This window comes from Gymnoscopelus braueri (genome assembly GCF_963280865.1).
Source record: "Gymnoscopelus braueri genome assembly, chromosome: 20".
Lineage (NCBI taxonomy): Eukaryota > Metazoa > Chordata > Actinopteri > Myctophiformes > Myctophidae > Gymnoscopelus > Gymnoscopelus braueri.
In genome coordinates, this window is record NC_137622.1 from 6,308,848 (window position 1) to 6,330,653 (window position 21,806).

General features: G+C 43.3%; 1 protein-coding gene across 4 annotated transcripts in view; it reads left to right on the forward strand.

The window, feature by feature from the left end:
* uvssa (UV-stimulated scaffold protein A) overlaps positions 1 to 21,536 on the forward strand; it is a 51,725-nt gene extending 30,189 nt beyond the window's left edge. For 2 of the 4 annotated variants that reach the window (XM_080415997.1, XM_080415999.1), the window contains exons 11-16: positions 6,889 to 7,090; positions 10,228 to 10,392; positions 10,933 to 11,119; positions 13,719 to 13,821; positions 19,836 to 20,028; positions 20,594 to 21,536. In XM_080415997.1, coding sequence (XP_080272123.1) covers positions 6,889 to 7,090; positions 10,228 to 10,392; positions 10,933 to 11,119; positions 13,719 to 13,821; positions 19,836 to 20,028; positions 20,594 to 20,687 — 944 coding nt within the window. In that variant the 3' untranslated portion in view covers positions 20,688 to 21,536. Of the gene's footprint in view, positions 1 to 6,888; positions 7,091 to 10,227; positions 10,393 to 10,932; positions 11,120 to 13,718; positions 13,822 to 19,835; positions 20,029 to 20,593 lie in introns of those variants that run through there. The other 2 variants (XM_080415998.1, XM_080416000.1) reach the window with 2 other exon arrangements.
* The last annotated feature ends 270 nt before the right edge of the window (positions 21,537 to 21,806 follow it).

The following is a 21,806-nucleotide window of genomic DNA, read 5'->3' on the forward strand; positions in this document are numbered from 1 at the left end:
CACACACACACACACACACACACACACACACAAGACAGAAGGCACACATGAATACACACACACTTCAAATACAAAGACACGTGCATAAATAGTGAAGTAATAAAAGCCCACTGCTCACCTAATCTCCTAAAATCCTGAGATCAACTTCAAATACACACGCACGCACGCACGCACGCACACACACACACACACACATATACACACCCCCACACACACAGCCTCATCAGAGCTTGTCTAAATAAACCTATGCTAAACGATCCCTGCTCATTACAAGCAGCCAAGAGGGGTGGGTGGGTGTGTGTGTGTGTGTGTGTGTGTGTGTGTGTGTGTGTGTGTGTGTGTGTGTGTGTGTGTGTGTGTGTGTGTGTTTATACACACATGCATGATCCAAATTATTTATTTGAATGCTCTTTCTTGGCCAGGAGTTAGCAACCGTTAAATTGTTTGAACTTTAACCTCTGAAAACAAAGAATGGCCACGTGCTGTAAGGTGCAAGGCACAAATGGGTCTTTTAATTAGTCATGGGTGTGTTTTGGGCATACGTATCCCTGCACTTGGTGCGTTGCTAGTTAGATGACAGATTTGGTAAGTTGGAGGAGACGCAAACAGTTTTCTGCTGAGGAAACGGATCGGTTTGTGCGTGAAGTGAAAGCACGCAGCCGTATGCGGGAACAACAGGAATCCACCAAAGCTGAGGTGAAGCAGACGTGGGAGGACTCTTTCTTCTCCAGAACAGCTGCACAATGCCCAAAGTGACCTCTCCGCTCACAAAAAAACTTCAACATGAAAATGGGAGATGTATTGCACAAACTTACTCTGTATTTTATTTCTTCTTTTTTTATACGTTTTTTTTCAGCTTTACTGTTTCCTTAGATTAGATTAGCAACACATAAAATGACCGTTCCTTTACGCTGTTGGGAGATGAGATGAAAATATTTTCTTTCCAGTGATATTGAATTTGTCATAACACTCATTCTATCACATGTGAGAATTCAATATATTGCCCTCAGTCCTAAACGGAAACAATCTGAGGGTTTTCATGTCTGTGTGTGAACTTCACCTTGTTCCAGTTTCCCTGTATGTGTGGTTTAACACAGCATAGCGTTACTGTCTGCCAGAAACCTTGTATCTCAAAATTTTCATAAATTATTGCCGCACTTTGTCATACAACATTATGACAACAATATGACCCGCAAGGGTCCATTTGGTTACATTTTTACACTCTTGGAGTTAAATGACCACTACAGATGTTTTCTTTCTTGTGTGCACCATATGGCAGTAGTAGGCTATACGTATATAAATGGGTATTGTAATAGCTCTGAATCCCTCCATGTCTGCTAGCTTTGCACATCGTAGCTGAGCTTCAGGCGGTAGGGATTAGGTCACAGGTCAAATGTTCTCGTCATTAACCAGCCTATTGGCTGTGTTATTACTGTGTGTCCTGCACAGTGCAGCCTGTTTATCTCCTATTGACACATTGTCATTAGAAATGTTGTCTGCGTCGCTGTGGAGCCGGCCTGCAGTGCAACGCTCGGGGCAACAGCGCACCACCGCTCCCATCTGCACTCGCCATGAAAGACATTAGTTTTGCTATTGCTACGTCAGCCATATTCCCACATACAATTTACAATTTAGGCATTTAGCAGACGCTCTTATCCGGAGCAACTTACAATAACTATAAGGTAATCACATACATAGAATGCAGAGAGACAGTGTAGTGCCTTAAGATAAACAATATACTATCAAAATAACAATCTGTACATTGAAATAAGATACCGGGTAAACAATGAACCTAGCATCTGATTAAATAACATGCTATCTAAATGACATGGTTAAGAAAACAAACCTAAGTAACAAAAAACATGGGAGCGAGTGCCCAAGACATATCTGCATGGTAGCCATATCTTGGTCAATCGCTAGCATCAATCGAGGCAGGGTAGGAGTACCGGGAGAGTGAAGTGCTAGTGGAGTCTGAAGGTGAGGTTGAGGTGAGTCTTCAGATTACGGCGGAAAATTGGGAGTTTGTTCCACAGTTTGGGAGCCAGGACAGAGAAGAGTCTGGGACGTGTGGAGCGTTGTCCCGGGTGTTTTAGGGAAGGTTCAGACAGCTTTCCTGTGTTAGCTGATCTGAGTGGGCGGGAAGGGTTGCAGGGTTGGCTCAGGCTTTCCCTTGGAGTTGCATTCCATTTGGACCGCTGGTGGTCCCCGAACCCCACGTTGAGAACCAGTGCCCTAATTGCTTTGCTGGGTCAGCCATGTTTGAGTGTCGCGGCGGCGTTGACCTTTGACCTCCTGCCAGGCAGGCACAAGGAGCTCCGTTCAGAAGCAGAAGTCTTTGTTGATAGATTGAGGAACCTTTTCTACTTGTTAGCACCGCGCTATTCTTATTTCCTCCTCCCACCTCCTTTCTGTTAGGAATCAATTCTACGCTAATGTAATTAGATGGTATCTGATGCTCCCAAAACAGACCTGTGTGTGTGTGTGTGTGTGTGTGTGTGTGTGTGTGTGTGTGTGTGTGTGTGTGTGTGTGTGTGTGTGTGTGTGTGTGTGTGTGCGCGTGTGCGTGTGTGTGTCAGGGTGATTAGTGGGCTAGGTAATGATTTTCAGGGGCCATGCCAAATTAACAATGCAACCTCCTTAATGAGCTCCCATTATCGCTGCACATTAGCCCTGAGACCAGATTTACACCCCACACACACACACGCACGCACACACACACACACACACACACACACACACACACACACACACACACACACACACACACACGTCACACACACACACACACACACACACACAAACCTAGTGCGTTTGTACTGAAATGTCTAATTCAGGGCCTTGATTTCTCTACCATTGAAACATCACAAGCAGAAGTAGATTCATTAGAAGCAGAACTCTGGCTCTTTTCATTGCCATCATTTACTGTCGTGTCTCACAACCGCAGAAACTTGGAGAGACGACTGACGATTAAAGGGGCATGAAAGCAGTTGGGCTAGTGATTCCCAACCTATTGGCCAGGGCCCACTGGTGGGCCTGGAGGGTATTGCAAGTCTGCCCCCAAATTATTGTCAGAACACTAAGATTTGAATTATAATATAACATTAATATTTAAAAGTGAATGTAAAAGAATGACATGGTATTTTTTCTTTAAAACCTTGTTTTCATTGTGATGCCAATACTTAACAACTATGGCGGTTCCGTTGACCCAAGCAGGAACACAATCGATTGATTGATCATTAAAATAAACATGCTCTGAAAATGCACACGGCCCACCCATCTGACCACTTAACACGGCAGCCCTTCTCCTACAAGGCTCCTTCCGTGGAGTTTGCTGAAGGAGTGCGTTGTTTGACTCTCCATGACAGAAAGCTAGTAGGGGATACAATTCTCAAAGTTCAAATGTATTGTATTTTGAGGACAGACATTATTTGGTTTTATATTTGGATGGAGAATCCAAAAGTTCTGTGACTGTTGTTAGGGCATTCCACATTTTGGTTCCAGTATATGCATTTTCCCCCATGTTTGTGCCGAATCCAGGGGGAACAAGGTCAGAAGAGCTCCCTCTGGTGTTATGCCCATGGGCACTCTAGAGAAGTAGTTTGACAGGCACTGTTCCTCTGAGTCTTTTAAAGACCAGACCCAATGCATTGCTCTACTCTGTCTTCCACCTTGAGCCATCCCAGCCAAGCAAAGTGAGCCAGGCCAGTTCTTGGCCCATGAAATGCACCATGGGAAATGTAGGTGAATGTTATGGTAATTATTGTTGTTGGGACCCCCAGGGGTTCTTGTAGGGGGTTCCAGGGGAATCCCCAGCTAAATGATTGACAGTTAGGAACCAAATGGACCAAGGGTTTTTAACTAAGATTGGACAAGTGTACAATTTACAAGTGTACATTTGTACAATCTCAGGGCCCTATTATGCATGTCTTAACTACCGGCAGATCTTATGTCTTAACTTATGCCGTGGAGGCGTGGCCAATGCCATTTTGCTATTATGAGTGCGGTAATCTGCGCGCTGCGCCAAGGCACTACGTGGTAAACGGCCCTGAATTAGTCATGGGTGTGGTTTGGGCCTTACTTTAATTAAACCAATCAGAGTATCGGCTGCCATTCCCTTTAAGATCAGCGCAAGACGCAGCGAGAAAGAAACATCTGATTGAAAGGAGAGATGTCCAAGTGCATGCATGTGACCGTCTCAGTGTCTCATGTCTAAAACACATCTGTTTTCTCTTAACAAACCAATAAATATTCACATTCTCAGTTGCCTATTATTAAAGTAATAAAATAAAAAATAAAATAAAATTTTACAAATTTGCTCAGTGCTGCTACTAGCATTAGTGTTTTATAAACTTTTCAACTGGTCACAGAAAATGTAGATCCATAATGATCCATCGATCCCCTGTGTGTCGACGCAGACAGGATCTGTGTCCGCTTCCCAGTGGAAAATAATTTCACCTGTGAGGTAACTTTTTTTGCCGCAGGCACGCTGAAAATAGCATCTTTTGTCAAAAATGCACGTCTTTCCCACCTCCCCAACTAGCCACAGAACATTTATATACATTATGATCGCTTGTTAGACGGTTGGTAAAAACAAAGGGGATCACTGTTCGTCGTCCAGATTAGTTTTTTTAACCGGAACTGTCGCTCCTTTTGCTAGAGCCCATTGAATACACTGTGTCTCGTCGAATCCAGGGCAAAACAAATTAACTCGAGTTACATGCATTTGCAGGAAACCAATAGACAGAGAGTGGATGGAGGCCGAAATCTTCGGATGACGTTATTTCCGTATCCGTGTGAGTTACAGTGAAAGTGGTCACTCAGGATTATAGATCACAGCGCGATCTTTTATAAAACAATTACAAAATAAACAGACAGGAATTCCCGTCCGTGGCAATGAAAGCCTTTGCAGAATCGGACGGGAATTCCCCGGCAATGAAAGAGTTAATTAATATGAACACTCCCCCAGGTGTTAAATATGCTGGAGAGTCTTAAGCCTTAAGTGTTTGCATTCAGCGTGACTTGTAAAATAGCGATTGCACATAAGATGGTGGCGTTATGACTTCATTACCGCATAAAACCTGGAAATAAGACGTGCATAATAGGGCCCTCAGGGTTAAATGAACACTGAGGATTTTAAAGGGTAGATTGGGGTCCCATCAGAGGCAGAAAACGTCCGTGGCCTAATGCATATCAAACTGGGGGTCCCTGAAATGAAAAAGGTTGACAGTAATTATATTCTATGATAAGTATCAGTAATGAACTATAATGCATCAACGTGTCAAAAGCATGTTTATCTTCAACAGCCACAGGCACTTCCTCTTTCCTACATTTCTTTCCACTAGAAAAATCATTTCATTACAAGTGCTCACATTCTCTCTCTCTCTCTCTCTCTCTCTCTCTCTCTCTCTCTCTCTCTCTCTCTTTCTCCCTCTCTCCCTCTTCTCCCTTCTCCGTTCTCTGCTGTCATTCCGATAGATACTCTATCTGTCCTCTTATCCCTCTCTCTGCTGTCAGGACACTATCTCTCCTTTTCTCAAATTAACATTTTAATTACAGGATTCTGCTCAAGCCTGGACGAATCAATATTTCACTCTCTCTCTCTTTCTCTCTCCTTCCCCGTCTCCGTCTCAATCTGTCCCTTTCTCTCTCACAAACGCCATTTCCGTGTCCCATTTCTCTCTCTTTCTCTTCTCTCTCTCTCTCCCCCTCTGTCTCTCACTCTCCCTCCCCCTCTATTTGTGTCCATTGATCTGTAGGCCTTAACATCTGCAGCCTCCTGGGCTGCAGACAAATCTCTGCCATGTTAGATCCATTTGAAGCCAGTAGAGAGGATTTGCTCGTATTTCACCTGTAGAGAGGAGGAAGAAAGAGGAGAGATAGGGAGGGAGTAGTGCTGCAGCTATCGATAATTTTATTAGCGTCAATGACTTTTTCGGTTAATCGAATAATCGAGAAGCGTGTTAAAAAAAACGTCACGTTGCAATGTGACGCGTTGTCAGCTTGTTGATCGGCTGTGTTTGGCCAAGATATTTAGTGTATAAGGGAAAAAAGGAGGGGCTTAGTACAGACCCAATGCCTCCCTGCTTGGCAGTCGGCATCAAGGATTGGATTTGGGCAGTGGTGGAAAAAGTACAACATCTTTTATTATGTAAAAGTATCAATACTGCAATGTAGAAACACTCTGTTACAAGTAAAAGTCCGGTAATCAAAATCGACTTGAGTAAAAATACAAAAACATTTATTTACACAACACTGATGCATTCAAAGATGTCTATGAAGCTATCTATGAAAACTATGAAGAAGTTTAATCTGCCACACAATTTTATACAGTATGTAGTGGGGGTCCCTGCTTCATCTCTCCCTCAGCTAAGGGCTCCTTGGCCTGAAAAACATCGAAGACCCCTGCCCTACACGGTTGTCTCTGAACTCTCTATGTGATTATTTACCTTGTTTATTGACTAGAGTTCAATAAACACTTGTAAGGTGCTCTGGATAAAAGCATCTGCTAAATAGAATACCGAAGTCCTGCCGTCACTCATTCATCCCCTGGGTCACAGAAGTAATGTCTCTATGGAGAATAACATTGGGTCATCTAAGATCTGTTTCTGGCGAAACATTTATTCATTAACGGTAACATTAGCGTTTTCTTGTCTTCAGTTGATGCTTTATATCCATATGAGTCAAACCGCCAGGATCATTTGTTTATTTTTGGAACAGTTCTTATACAACGCGATATTAAACAAGTCTATGGGAATTCAGAATGGGGGAAAAAAGAACGTGACCCAAGTAGGAGGCGTAAATTACGTCAGACTTCTCTGCTCTACACCTAAATTGTTGCAAATTGTATTAGTATATTTACATGAAACAAATCGTATCTATTCCTACCAGGTCTGGAGCCCAGTCCGTCCACATCTACAGCACCAGCCGCCAAAAGGAAACCTGCCCTTCCTCCCTCCTCCTCCTCTTCCTCCTCTGGCTCCGGCCTTCACAGGAAGTTGAAGAGGGTTCTGGAGGAGGAGCAGGACCCGACCAGCGGCGCCGCCACCCTGCGCCTCCTACGACAGCGCCTCCCACAGGACGCTGAGCAAAGGTACTCTCCTGTCTCTGCTGTCTCAAAAATGTCTCATTACAACTATGATTTGAATGATTGATTGAATACTTTATTAACAATATTGTTAACAGTACATGTAGTACAGTCAAACTTTATGCTAAAAGGATAACACAAAAATTAAGGGTTAACCGAGGTACATCATAAAAAACTAAAATCATAAAAAAGAGAAAATAGCCGAACTACTGTTGCAGCTGATGATGGTGGAGCTGATTGAATTACTTCATGTGGTCATTCTATTAATCTGAGTGAGGACTGAGTTGGCAGAATTCAGGCGAAATTCATCGAAACTTTGCTGTTGTAGTTTCACAGACAGTTTCAGGTTGTTGTTGATACAATTGTTGCACGTATTGGGCTGGTGTGTATTTATGTACATGCATGTGTGTGTGTGTGTGTGTGTGTGTGTGTGTGTGTGTTTGTGTCCATCCCCCCTCTCAGAAATCTGTGTGAGTGTTGGACCAAATCTGTAGGAGTTTTTTCTTTTTCTTTTTAAGATTCTCTGAGAGATCAATTGAGGGAGACCCTCATTTACAATGATGCCGAGATTACACACATATAAATAACATAAGAGTAACAAGAGAAAACAATAAAGTTGACACAAACAGTTAAAACAATTGCATGTTAACATCAATCAGTTAAAACAGTTAAAACACTTGCTGCTTCTACAGTAGAGTAAGCAGCAAGTGTGTTTTGAAGAAACAAATGATCCAATGCATCCAGGGGACTAAAAAAAAGATATAGCAAAATTGTGTGTCATTCTTGAAAGTTGTATTTAAATTGTATTTTTTGCACAACAAACATTTCAAAGTGAGTAAAACTCAATTGGTGCACACACAGACATTTGCACATAATAACAACTGCTGATGTATGCATATTTTCCATCTTGCTACATAGAATAATCAATCATCAACATCTGAACCCAGCAGTGCAGTCTATGACATCAGCCAGATAGAACTATGATGCCAGTACTATAATGTCACAAGAGAAGTGATCAGAGGAGCAGAGTTGTTTTGCCACTATCGTAGTGACATGGACTGAAGTATGGATAGAGCTTCCAGCCAGTGAGTAGAGATGAGATCTGGTCTCCACATCATTAAAGGAGACCAGACCCTCCTCATAATCCACAAACACCCACTTTCGGGAGCTCCTCTCTGACAGGGAGGAGGGAGCCCAGTGCTCATTTATTCCTCAACACTATAGTTCAGTAACCGTTGTTGGGACTCGGTGTGATTCTTCCATTCCTGTCGATGGACTCTCTGGCCACTCCTAAATCCCAGCTAGTCTTACCTTGAACCTGAACCTCATAGTAAAACCTCCCTGAGGAGAAGCTTTGTTTTCCTAAGACACAGAAACATCCAGAGAATCTCTCTGGGTTGTTTGGGAGATTCTTCTTTACGTCTCCATCTGTCCTTTGTTTTCCATCCTCATGCTGGGTGAGTTTGCAGTGTGCTGTATCAGCGTCCAGAGTTACATCCACTGCATATTGCTGGATCCTCCTCAGCTCAGCATCACCCTTTGTGACTCCTGAACTGATGAACCAGCTCAGAAACAGTATTGTTGACAGATACTTCTGGTCTCTCATAGAAGTTTCTGTTACATAGCGGACACTTACACACATCATTAGTGTTCCAGTAATGTGTGATACAGGTTTTGCAGTAGTTGTGTTCACGTGGAGTGATTGGATCAGTCAGTACATCCAGACAAATGGAACACAGGAACATCTCTTCAGACTGGAGTCTGCTTGGCAGATGCCATTTCTATTTCCAGATAGAAGGTACTCTAGAAGGTTATGAATCTGATCTGGATTCTACTGTAATAGAGAAAAATAATTTTGAGAGATGCTTCATGGAAACCTGTCATTATTTAAAACCTATTTTGGGTCTCTGGAATTGCAAGGAATAATGAAAATCGGGGAAGATTATATCTGGATACAGTTTAATGTACTTTTTGTTCTCTACTAAGGAAGGGATCATGAACATGGACATTATTAAAAAATAAACCCAGACAGGGTGATGCAGGAAAGTTGACACTAAGTAAAATAACAAAAAGGATTTAATTGCTTCCCCGAAGAAAGATTCTACAGTTGCCACAGGTGATGCGAATGATGCGGATAGTGAACAGTCTATGTTCATAGCAGCTATCTGCTATCGAGAAATAACACACCAGTGAACCAATCCGAATCAATCATTCAACCAAGCTGTGTAACAATTAATAATAATCCATATCTGCTGTACTCACCTGTCTTTGAGGTCTCTGTATTTCTGCTTAAGTCGTGTTGAATGAAAGGTTTTGTTTCAGCGTTACACCATCACTTCACTGGTTGGCTCCTTAGATTTGCGTCACTGGGAAACTCCTCCGTTTGGCTGTTAACACTTCACATCCTCCACTTTCTCTGTCCTTCATGCCTGCATCCATTAACAAAAAAGCCTCATAGTCAAGGTCAAAGTCTGATAGATAGTACAGTTTTAGGATTCAATTCTTAAAAATGGGTCCATTTCAGGCAAAATAACTTCAGTATGGATTGCTGTAATGATCAGAAGGCTGCCTTGAAGACATGGTTAACTTTTGGGTAAAAAAAACTTCAAGGACAAATTCATAATCAAGTTATATAGAACCAGAGTTGGAGTTACAGCTTTGTGCAGTACTCCAAAATAAGTGGCATTAGAGGTACAGACAGACAGACAGACAGACAGACAGACAGACTGACTGGCGGGTGCACTTTCTGTGAGAGAGAGCGAAAGAGCCCACTACCGCTCTACTTGCAACAATTGTATCTAGTAGATGGCAAACACAACCTGGAACTGCCAGTGATATTGCAACAACAAAGTGTCAATAGCCTGAAATATGCCAGTCAATTCCTATTTTGTCCAAAACTCACAAATCAGTACACATTCTCTCTGTAACTCTGTCTGTCTGTCTGTCTGTCTGTCTGTCTGTCTGTCTGTCTGTCTGTCTGTCTGTCTGTCTGTCTGTCTGTCTGTCTGTCTGTCTGTCTGTCTGTCTGTCTGTCTGTCTGTCTGTCTGTCTGTCTGTCTGACTCTCACTCTCTCACTCTCTCTCTCTCTCTCTCTCTCTCTCTCTCTCTCTCTCTCTCTCTCTCTCTCTCTCTCTCTCTCCAGTAGCACATCTACTCCTGGTTCCTCAGAGGAGGTCAGAGGTGAGTCTTGTCCTCCCAGCGCAGCGTCCACGTCTAGGCAGGACGCCCCTGACGCTCCAGTCGTCCCGTTTGGTTTGGACCTGTTCTACTGGGGGAAGGAGCAACCCAGCGCTGGAAAGATTATCAGGTACACACACACACACACACACACACACACACACACACACACACACACACACACACACACACACACACACACACACACACACACACACACACACACACACACACACACACACACACACACACACACACACACACACACACACACAAACACAACTCTGGCAGACACAAAGGAGGCAGTTGAGTAATTTGTATGTGTGATATGACCACTAGAGGGCGAAACAGAATGACAACCAATAGAGTCAACACAGGACAATAAGGATATCACTGTTTTTTTCTAGATCTAGAACACATTATGATTCAGAAATTATATTTAGATTATTATTTTGTTATAATATAGGGACTTCTTTTTATAATGATTAATATTATTATCTATATATCTACACATTATTATTATGAATTATTATAATATATTTTTTACAATTATTTTATAATATTTGAGAAACAACCCTGGTCCCAAATGCTTCTATACATTAAAAAAATATACTAATAATACTAATAATAAAGCTGTGTTTGCACCGCCACTGGTTGCGTCTCCTTGCAGGTCAGCGTCTCAGCACCAGTTCTGGGTTCCGTGTGAGGATGAGGGGCAGGAGGTGCAGAACGAGGAAATGGAGGCAGAGAGCAGGAGCAGGTACATCTCCTTCCCCGGGAGGTTCACTCCTGTCGGACACTTCTGCCACGCACCCCTGCTCAACGGCACGCTGTGTCAGAGGCAGGACCGCCTGAAGGTACACACACACACACACACACACACACACACACACACACACACACACACACACACACACACACACACACACACACATATACTAATAACCCAAACTCCCAAAGATCTGCCATTTTCACTACTTCTTGAAAGGTTTCTTGAAAGTAAAGTTTCTATTTATTTATGATTTTTTATTTATAATTTTTTTCATGAAACATTGTAATTTTTGGAGGGGATTTTTTTTTAAATGTTTTGAAATCATAATAATTAAAAACGAGATATAGGAAGGGGGGAAAAAATGTATATTTATTCGCGACCCATAAAAACTTGTCCGGGACTCAAACATATGTCCCGACCCGCTGTTTGGGAAACACTGATCTAGATGACAAGGCGACCGAATGTAAGGCACCACCCTGGGTGTGGATTTTAGGGGAGTACCATTGTCTGCTGTATAGGGATTATAGGGCCATTTGGACAAATGTTCTTAACTCATTCACTGCCAATGACGTCTTCTGGCGGTTGTAAATCAAAAGCCCTCACTGCCAATGACGTCTTTTGACGTCTTTTTGTCTCCGCCAGGCCGAAAGGCATGGCGAGAGAGTATGTTTTGCACCCTGTCCGTCGGTCTGTCCTTCCGTGTGTCCGTGTGTCTGTCCGTGTGTCCTGTCCGTCCGTTAGCAGCTAATATCCGGCACCATTGGCCCAGTCGCTGCGAAACTGTGCGCACACTCCCTGGATGCCAATTAAGAACTTTTTCACATGGGCCTGGTATAGCGCCACCAGGAGGCCGATTTGTGCAAAACCCATTTTTTTATATTACTCCTAAAGGATTTTACCCAAACGTCATGCAAATCGGTACACAGTATCTCTATAGTCATGTGATCAACACGGATCTGTCCGATTTCCCATATTCCATCCTCTTTGGCTAAGGTTGGCTTCCAAAGTTTGCAGGATTGGTCCATTTTGAACAAAATGCCTCAAATCATGAACGCAGCTTGCGATTTCCGTGAAATTTCACACGCACATTCCCACTTGGCGGAGGAAGAAATGCCACCCTTTTCACATTGGCCTGTTATAGCGCCACCAGCAGGTCTAATTTAGCAAAACACATTTTTGGAACAAAATGCCTCAAATCATGAATGCAGTCCGATTGCCGTGAACGACCTAAGAATAAAGGGCACCCTTTTCACATTGGCCTATTATGGCGCCACCAGGAGGTCACAATAACGGACCTGACCTGGCAGAGACCTGTGTTCCGAGGAGCACTTTTTCTAGTTTTTTTTTATTTCGCACACAGAACCAGGAGATAACGTGGTCCAACGATTTACTGCTACATTCACTTCCTGATTAGTAGAAAATCTCTTTTACTATGTATTTTTGGTGAGACATGCTATTTTCAACGGCGTATGACAAGCAACGTGATGACATTTTTGGGCGGTGAAACCGCCCCTATATGTGAGGTTTGGATATTTGCACACCAAATCCTGCGCTGTGATTGGCCACAAATGTACCCCCCTAACCCTGCACCGTGATTGGCCAATCACAGTCTATTCAGGACTGTGATTGGCTAGGGAAACATGACACATGTGCATAGCCCTATATAAGAAACCATAACTTTAAAAAAACCATAAATTTGTTTTTTTTAAAGTTATGGTTTCTTCCATCACTTCTTCCATCACTTCTTCCATCACTTCTTCCATCACTGTGATGACCACTGTGACCACACCGCCCACTTCACACTGGGTGTGATTTTTTTTTTCTTTTCGCGGAAGCACAGTGAAACCCTCCGTGATTAGCAACCATCAGGGGATTGATCATACTGGAGATAAATATTCTGTGACTACTTGTAAGAAAATCAAAAAATCGCTGTCAGTCTGGGCTTTATTTATGTATTTACTCTGGCAGTGGATGAGTTAACCAGTAACCGAAACTATTAAAGACGGGGTGCCGTGATTTTCTGTGATCCCCCCCCCCCCCCCTAAAACATAATCATCAGGTATTATGGTTAAACTAGGAGGAAGATTTTTTTCAAAAAAGTGTACAGAAATAGTTAAAATTATGTTTTTATGTAGACACGCCTCCAGTTCATTAAGTATACCGGGTTCTCACCTTAGCACCTCCTCCACCACCTTAGCACCACCCACCTGTCCTAGTCCCTCCTCCTCCTCATGCCCACACCTGCTGTGTTATGATAATGAGGTGGAGGGTATAATTTTCACTAAAGGGCTGTTTTTCTGTTGGCATGTTTGACCCTCAAGGTTTCAGCCTCCAGGTAGAAACTCAAAATAGTCAGAGAAGACATAAAACACCATAAAAACACCACCAGGGGGCTTAATGAAGTTCTATCAATCTCATAGACACATGAAAAACAGAAAAAGTGCAAAACCATGGCACCACCTATTTAATAAAGAAATATACTACTTTTTAGAATGGACGAATGTCTGTGTGAATCACTCGTGAAACTGTTATAGGAACCCAGTAGCCAAAAGTGGGTAAATGTCCACAACTACAACACCACCCCCTCCCCCTCCCCCCCTTGGTCAAAGATATTGTGACATTTGATTTGGTTTCACTTCCTTCCACTGCGGTTGGAATGATTAGCGGTGTGTCTGTCCAACCAGTGTCCTTTTCATGGGGTGATCGTCCCTCGTGACGCCCTGGGTCGACCAATCAGAGCGGAGGACAGAGTACAGGAGGAGAGGAGGAAGATAGCGGAGCAGCCTGGTGAGAAACACACACACACACACACACACACACACACATACACACACACACACACACACACACACACAGGTTCAGTTTTTCTTTTCCTGAAAAGGAACCTTTATTCATGATGTTTAGAACAAGCATCACATGCAGATACCGTACATGAACATAAGCGTGCCACCATGAGGCGAGATTACATTATGACTGTGCTTCTCAAAGTGGGGTCCTTTAAGTTGAGGGAGTTCCAGGAGCTCCCCAGCCAAATTAGTTAATATAGCATAAAAATGTGTTTAATCACTTTAGCCCTATACACATTGGCTATTTTATTTTAAAGGATCTACACCATGAATTAAAAAATAATAATTAATATTTAATATCATATTGTTTATGTCCCTCAAACGTTTTTCAAACGGTTTGAGCCTAAATCAAGCCTCAGATATACTCATTCCAACTAACTTCTCTCTGGCTTATAAAGCACTTTCACCTGCAATACCACATTGTCCTGTTTGGCACGGGCGCTATTGAGCCAGTTTGTATGCATGTTATCTCCTGGTTCTGTGTGGAAAAAGAAGGGAAAAAAAGGAAAGAATCTTTTTTTTTTTTTTTTTTTTACTGAAAAAACTGGAGGGATTTTACCAGACGTGACGTCACGTCTCGGTGAAAATCAGTTTGGTCTGTTTTGAGACCAATTCACAGAAAACCCCAGATATGCTGTGAAAGCCTGAGTGTTCAAACTGGGGTATTTTTTGGGATAGAAGAGAGGTAGGGGAGACCAAAAACACACAAAAAATAAGTGAAAGTAAAAATTCATGGTGAGTCCCTTTAAATCTTGAAAAACACGAGAAATATTTGGAATATTTTAACAACACAAAGCTTGTATGGGGATCCCAACATATTTTCAGATGGGGGTCCACACAGCCAAATACATATTAGTGTGGAGGTCCTCGACATGAAAAGGTTTGAGAGCCACTGATGTGCAGTATGAGATTAAAAACTGCTTACGGTGCAGTTCGTCAATGTTCAAGCAACTGGTCATCTCTATTGACCACTTTAACCACTTAAACCCTCTAGTCTTAGAGAACTGGACCTGAGTTACAACTGTACTCAGACCACTTTTTACCGTCTGCACCAAATCTCTTTACCAAAAATAGCCGATCTACAAGCTGAAAACGTTTTGAGCTTGTAGATTGGCTATTTTTGGCAAAGGTTCCCCGCAGAATAGGCATGCTGGGGTTCAAGTGGTTAAAGGTGTGAAGAAGACAGAAGAAAAGAAAACGACAGAGTGAAGGAGAAAAATGAGAGAAAGTCAGCCATCTGGTAATAGTCCGTTCTGCTCCCATCTGGACAACAATCACATTTCTGTTTGTGTATGTGCGCACGCGCGTGTGTGTGTGTGTGTGTGCGTGCGTGCGTATGCGTACTGTATGTGTGTGTGTGTGTGTGTGTGTGTGAATCTCTTCTGTCTTGCGCGCGTGCAGAACAGAAGAGATTCAGCAATCTGCAGGATGTCCACTGGCTGCCTGCAGTGTCTTGTTAACCACTGGCTATCTGTGTGTGTGTGTGTGTGTGTGTGTGTGTGTGTGTGTGGGTGTGGGTGGGTGGCCATGGCGAGCTGTCCAGTGAATTGTGAAATAGCATCTTTTGTTACTAACTACACTATCGATCCAGCAGTCCATCTATCACACATACACACACACCCATCCACATTTACTGTCCACAATAGCACCTCTGTGTGTGTGTGTGTGTGTGTGTGTGTGTGTGTGTGTGTGTGTGTGTGTGTGTGTGTGTGTGTGTGTGCGTGTGTGCGTGTGTGCGTGCGTGCGTGCGTGCGTGCGTGTGTGAATCAATGTCACGGTGAGAGGGAGAGATGGACTCTGGTTGGTTGATGGACCCTTTAGATTTGAGACACATTCTCTCTTTCAGTATTTATTCGCAGTCTCATAGAGATTTATACTTACTTGCGCACCGGTTTCACACACCAAAAAATTGCAGAATTTGTCCTATTATGCCCAGTAAAGGGACGCTAGGTTTCATGTGGTTACGGTTCATTTTGCTAGTGGTAGTTTATTAAAGCCTACTACTGTACATAGTCCAACCAAACAAGAACTGTTTTCTGTTTCGGAAGGGCTTGCCGATCAAAAGAAGGTTCAGCGTACAGAGAACATAAGTATTTTGAACAGCCTCAGAACTCAGTTCTGAACGCTAGACTCCGCCCTCTCAATAATCTGCCCATATAGCTCAAAGAATCTGCCTAGCAACACCGCGAATCGCTCTGTCGCTCGAGCCACTGAAGCAGTGAACAGCAACCAGCGCTGGAAGCGGTGCTTTTACCTGGATCTCCCTCCCAACACGCTGTGGGGCATTTGCCACGGATGTGTGGAGGCTTTGCCATTTCTTTGCGACAGGTTGTGCTTATGCATGGTCACTAGAGAGGGATTACAGAGGTATTTGTACCTCCTGGAGGTTGGCTCGTGAGACTAGTACCTCTTAACTGGTACCTCCTCACCTCCTCAGCCAACGTCAATTTAAAACTATCACTTCTTTCTAGTGGTGGGAGAAAAACATTCATTTCAGTGAACGAACGATTTTGTTCACGTTCACGGCAATGATTCGTTCAAATGATTCGTTCACGTTCTCGTTCAGTAGCGCTATTTTCTAGTAAAAAAAACTATCGTGGGAGCGTTATTATTATGTTACAGCCCGCCCTCCCGTCCTGTGTACAGGGGGAGGGGATGGGGCCATGAATGATAGCGTGAACAGTTTCAGGAAGTGAACGAGCTCGTTCACGTTCACGGCAATGAACTAGTTATTTTGAACGAATCGATCATGAACGACACATCACTACCCAGTGCTTTCCCTGCCTGGCAGAATGAAGTCTGGGCTGAATGCGGAAACAAAAATAAATCACTCCCACCCAACTTCTGACCACTCGCACCGGCCAAACTTTCTTCGGCTAGTCAGAACATCTCGGAGGTGCAAGAACATCCGAACAAAAATCTGACCAGTACTGCCCGAGTTCTGAATGACGTCATTGTGTCGTTATTGCCTACACCATTGGTTCTCAAAGTGGGGTCCGGGAACCCCCAGGGGTCCTTGGGGGGGTACCAGGGGGTCCCCAGCAAAAGTAGTTCATATAACGTCACACTTTGGCTATTCAAAAATAGCAGATATACAAGCTCATAGCACGCTATTCTTGAAAAATCATTTTTGCAAATCTTTGAATATATATTTTTAAAGCGAACATTTTTAACTTAAAGCTTTGCTTCTGGAGGTCCCCTGGCACAAAAAAAATTCAGATGGGGGTCCGCGGCCAAATACATATACATTTGGGGGAAGTTTGAGAACCACTGGCCTACACTGTCCGAACAAGGTTGGGACATCAGACATCAGTTGAAGTACAGTATGTAGTGGTCTTAACTGCTGTATGGGTGCTCTGCACGTGGATGCTGTGCTGTGTTATAAAGGAGTTGGTTTCAGCCGTTAACGATGGTCACTTAACATACAGTTTGGATCGGAACCTGATTTGAGCTGCTCATGAATGAAATGGAGTGGACTGATAAAAGCCTACACAATCCAAAAAACAGCTGTTGTTGCGTTTGCGTGCGTGCGTGCGTGCGTGCGTGCGTGCGTGCGTGCGTGCGTGCATGCGTGCGTGCGTGCGTGCGTGCGTGCGTGCGTGCGTGCGTGCGTGCGTGCGTGCTTGTACTACTATACTTGACGGCTAAATGTCTCCACAAGTATAGTAGAATTTTAGAAATGGGCATTGTGTGGACAATTGTTCTGGTCCTCACAATTGAAATGGTTGTTTTTATGATTCAAATACATGTTGGGAGTTTACAATTTAAAAAAAGGTTTACAATTAGAAAAAAGATTCAGGTTAGAGTTATGCCTGATTTATAATTAGTTGCATGCCGGCATAGCGCACAGAAAATAGCCGATCTACAAGCTCACCACACGTCACAGAGCGACACGTTGTGAGCTCGTAGATTGCCTATTTTCGGTAGGCAACACTGCACGCATCTAAGTATTATTACACCGGCTTTAGGATTAGGGTTAAAAATGGCATTTCAAAAAATTCCGTCCTAAAATGTAGCTGTCCTCACAAATCTAGTAATACGAACGTGTGTGTGTGTGTGTGTGTGTGTGTGTGTGTGTGTGTGTGTGTGTGTGTGTGTGTGTGTGTGTGTGTGTGTGTGTGTGTGTGTGTGTGTGTGTGTGTGTGTGTGTGTGTGTGTGTGTGTGTGTGTGTGTGTGTGTGTGTGTGTGTGTGTGTGTGTGTGGCCCCAGCTGGAACAGCTAAGAGGTGTTGACAGAATAAAGCGCTCTGCTGTAGCACTGATTAACTTCATAAGACTCTCTCTCCCTCCCTCTCTCTCTCTCCCCCCATCTCTCTGTCTGTCTGTCTGTCTGTCTCTCTCTCTGTCTCTCTTTCTCTGGCTTTGAGAATGAGAGCAGACAAATGAGACGACTTAAGCCACTCTAAGATTACAGAGGCCACATAATGGAGGACACACGCACACACACTGTGTGTGTGTGCGTGCACGAGTTGAGCGGCACCTCTTTAGTTAGTAATGATTGTCCTAAACACAACAGCTGCTTGACTGTGTGTGTGTGTGTGTGTGTGTGTGTGTGTGTGTGTGTGTGTGTGTGTGTGTGTGTGTGTGTGTGTGTGTGTGTGTGTGTGTGTGTGTGTGTGTGTGTGTGTGTGTGTGTGTGTGTGTGTGTGTGTGTGCACGTGCGCGCGAGTTGAGCGGCACCTCTTTAGTCAGTAATGATTGTCCTAAACACAACAGCTGCTTGACTGCTGTGTGTGTGTGCACGCGTGCGTGCGTGCGTGCCTGTGTGCGTGCGTGCCTGTGTGCGTGCGTGCCTGTGTGCGTGCGTGCCTGTGTGCGTGCGTGCATATGAGATGAAGACAATTGAAGGTCCAGGGACACACAGAGTCAAAATAGCTGATTAATAACCACTCTCACACACACTCACACACACACACTCACACAGCACAGCACAGGGCCTGCAAATCTGTCATCATGTTATTGACCCTGAGCCATTGTTTAGACAGTGGTGGAAGAGAGCCAGCAGACAACTGGCCTTTTCATTTACATCCTAATTACATCCTAATTGCTCTGCATTACAAGCACTTTATCTGTAATTAAACCGCAATACAGCGTCATTACCAGGAATTGTCTTTTCATTTAGGTCGTAATTACTCTGCGTTACGTAACGCTATGCTTTATTACCATGACATCTTTCTGTTAGCGTCAGAATATTAATGTGGATTTTTATTTGTGGGTGCATGTGTGTGTGTGTGTGTGTGTGTGTGTGTGTGTGTGTGTGTCTGTGTGGGGGTATGTTAGCGCTGGTTTTGTCGTCCATATATTGAATTAAGTTTCTCCAAATGTCTCAGTAGGCGGAGATCAAGGATCATCTGGCTACGCCAATGGTTCTCAAACAATCATGTCACCTTAGGATCCCCAAATTGAAATGTATTTGGCCGTGGACCCCATCTCAAAATATTTTGTGCCAGGGACCCTGATAAGAGAAAATGATTCCAAACTAGACCGGCGTCCAACGGGCAGGATAGAGTACCCATTTATCAGCTTCATTTGATAGTGTTCCACATCCAATTTTTGTCTCCGCCAGGCCGAAGGCGGGGCCGAGACTGTGTTTTTGCGGACCATGTGTCCGTGTGTGTGTGTGTGTGTGTCTGTCCGTCTGTGAACAGCTAATCTCCGGCACCGTTGGACCGACCGCCGTGAAACTGTGCACACACACTCCCTGGATGCCAGAGTTGCCTGTGCTCATGCAGAATATAGAGCCACCTTTCAGTGTATGAAATGCAAATACTGTAACTAATTATGTCTGTCAGGATTACTTTCTGAAACAGTTGTTCTCACACAACGTAAATGTTTGTCTCCTTTACTTGTTACTTTTTCTTTCAGACATTGATCATTGCTAGCATTCCTCAAGCTAGGCTGTTCTCTACCGCTCCTCAGCAATGCTTTGTTATTTGTTTGACGTGTCTCTTTCAGATTGGCGCGACCCCGAGCTGATGCGAGACATTGAGGCGGCGACCGGGGAAGACCTGGGCTCCGATAAGGTCTTTGGCAGAGGGAAGGGGCGGGGGAAAGGCAAAGGAAAGAAGAAGAAGTACCCAAACCTCAGTGATCTGAAACAGAATGCCAACACTAGTCGCTCACGCCTGGAGAAAAAAGTTTTTAACAAGTATGTTACTTTATAGACAGAAGTTTTTAACACATTGACTGCCAGAGTTTATTCATAATGTACTCACCCCCTTGCCAGCGATTTGCGTGTTTTTTTTCTTTTTTTTTCTTATTTAAATTCATTTAAGTTTCTCTGGCTGCGGTTATAAACACATCCGAGGATCGACCAGCAGAGAGCAGCAAATTGACACCTCGATGACTCGCTGACTCACTCACCCCCTCCAAACAGGCTCAAACAGAATTGCGGCACGCAAACGATGGATTTGAAAAACGAATTAACTCGATCTAGGCAATCAATGTGTTAACAAGTATGTTACTTTACAGACAGAAGTTTTTAACACGTATGTTACTTTACAGACTTTCTCCCTTGCAGGTATACTGTGTAGTATGCAGAGTAATGTGTGTATATTTGTGTCTGGAATGCCACTCTGAAGATGCTTAAACACAGAGATCCACAAAATATACAATTGGTTTCTTCCCAGGACCTTAACTTACAAAAAATACGTTATGAATTACCGTAACCACTTAAGCCATATTTAAATAATTCTCCCCCCCCCCTCTCTCAGGAGCTCCATGAGGAGGGTCACAGCAGTGATGAACAAAATTGACAGCAGGAAGCATGACAAGTTCTCCAACCAGTTCAACTACGCTCTCAAGTGACGCGCCGTCCCTTCACGTGAGCCACAACCAAAATCAGTGGTTTTGAAACTTTTTGCCAAGAATGTATATGTATTTTGCCACGGACACCTCATCTGAAAAGAGTTTGTGCCAGTGAGAAATGGAAATGGAAATTGATAAATCTGAGAACCACTGTGCTACACTAAAATGGAACAGAGCCTTCATTAGTAGCATTGGTAACACCTGTGAAGGAAGTGATACTATGGCTGCTGTGCATAGAGCCTATAGCACATCTACTTTAGTTTTGTGTTGGTGCCTTTATTGATCCGTTAGTCTCACGAGCCAGACTGTTGCCTACCACAATTTTCAAATGCTTCCGTCATACAGTCAGGAGCACTGAAGCGATAAAGCGGAAGTGACGCCTCCTTCCCACTTCCGTTTCGTCTTTACAGTCGCGCAAATGTATTCGAATATCAATCAAAATCATCTAAGCATTATATATAGCTTACTGCTTAGCAGAACTGGAAATTAAGACATTTAATGTAAAGATATTTTAATATATAATTTTGTGAACGGAAATGACGAACAGATGACAGCTTCCTGTAGGTGTAGTTCCAGACTCTATATACGTAGCATTCAAAGATTGTGGAATAGTTGTCTGGCTACGCAAGACTATTGATCCGTGGGAGCACTTGTGTGAATCTTCACTTGATTTAGTCAATATCCTTTATTGTTATGATTGGAGATTGTGTATGTTTTGTTTTGTAGAATACTAATGTATTCTCTGACCTTTGTGGAGAATGAGAGAAGTGTATTTATATTTGAGCAGATTCAGTGTTTTAACCAGTTTTTTTCTACCCAAATTGTGTTTGATAATAAATTAATTCTGAAACCCTGAGGCAAATTCGGTTGTTTTTCTTTTTTTTCCTTTATATTTTAGCAGTTTAATGTGACGGAATTGAAAGTGAAATATGCTCGCTCTGTTTGATATGAATGTATCCCCATTCTACCAGTGGTGGGACAAAGTCACTGTTTTGTGAGTCACAAGTCTCATGTCTTTGCACTCAAGTCCCAAGCCAAGACAGTTAACATGTGAAGCAGCCTTTTAAAGTTGATTTGAACATAGTCACCACCATAGAACCATAGTCAGCACCATAGTAC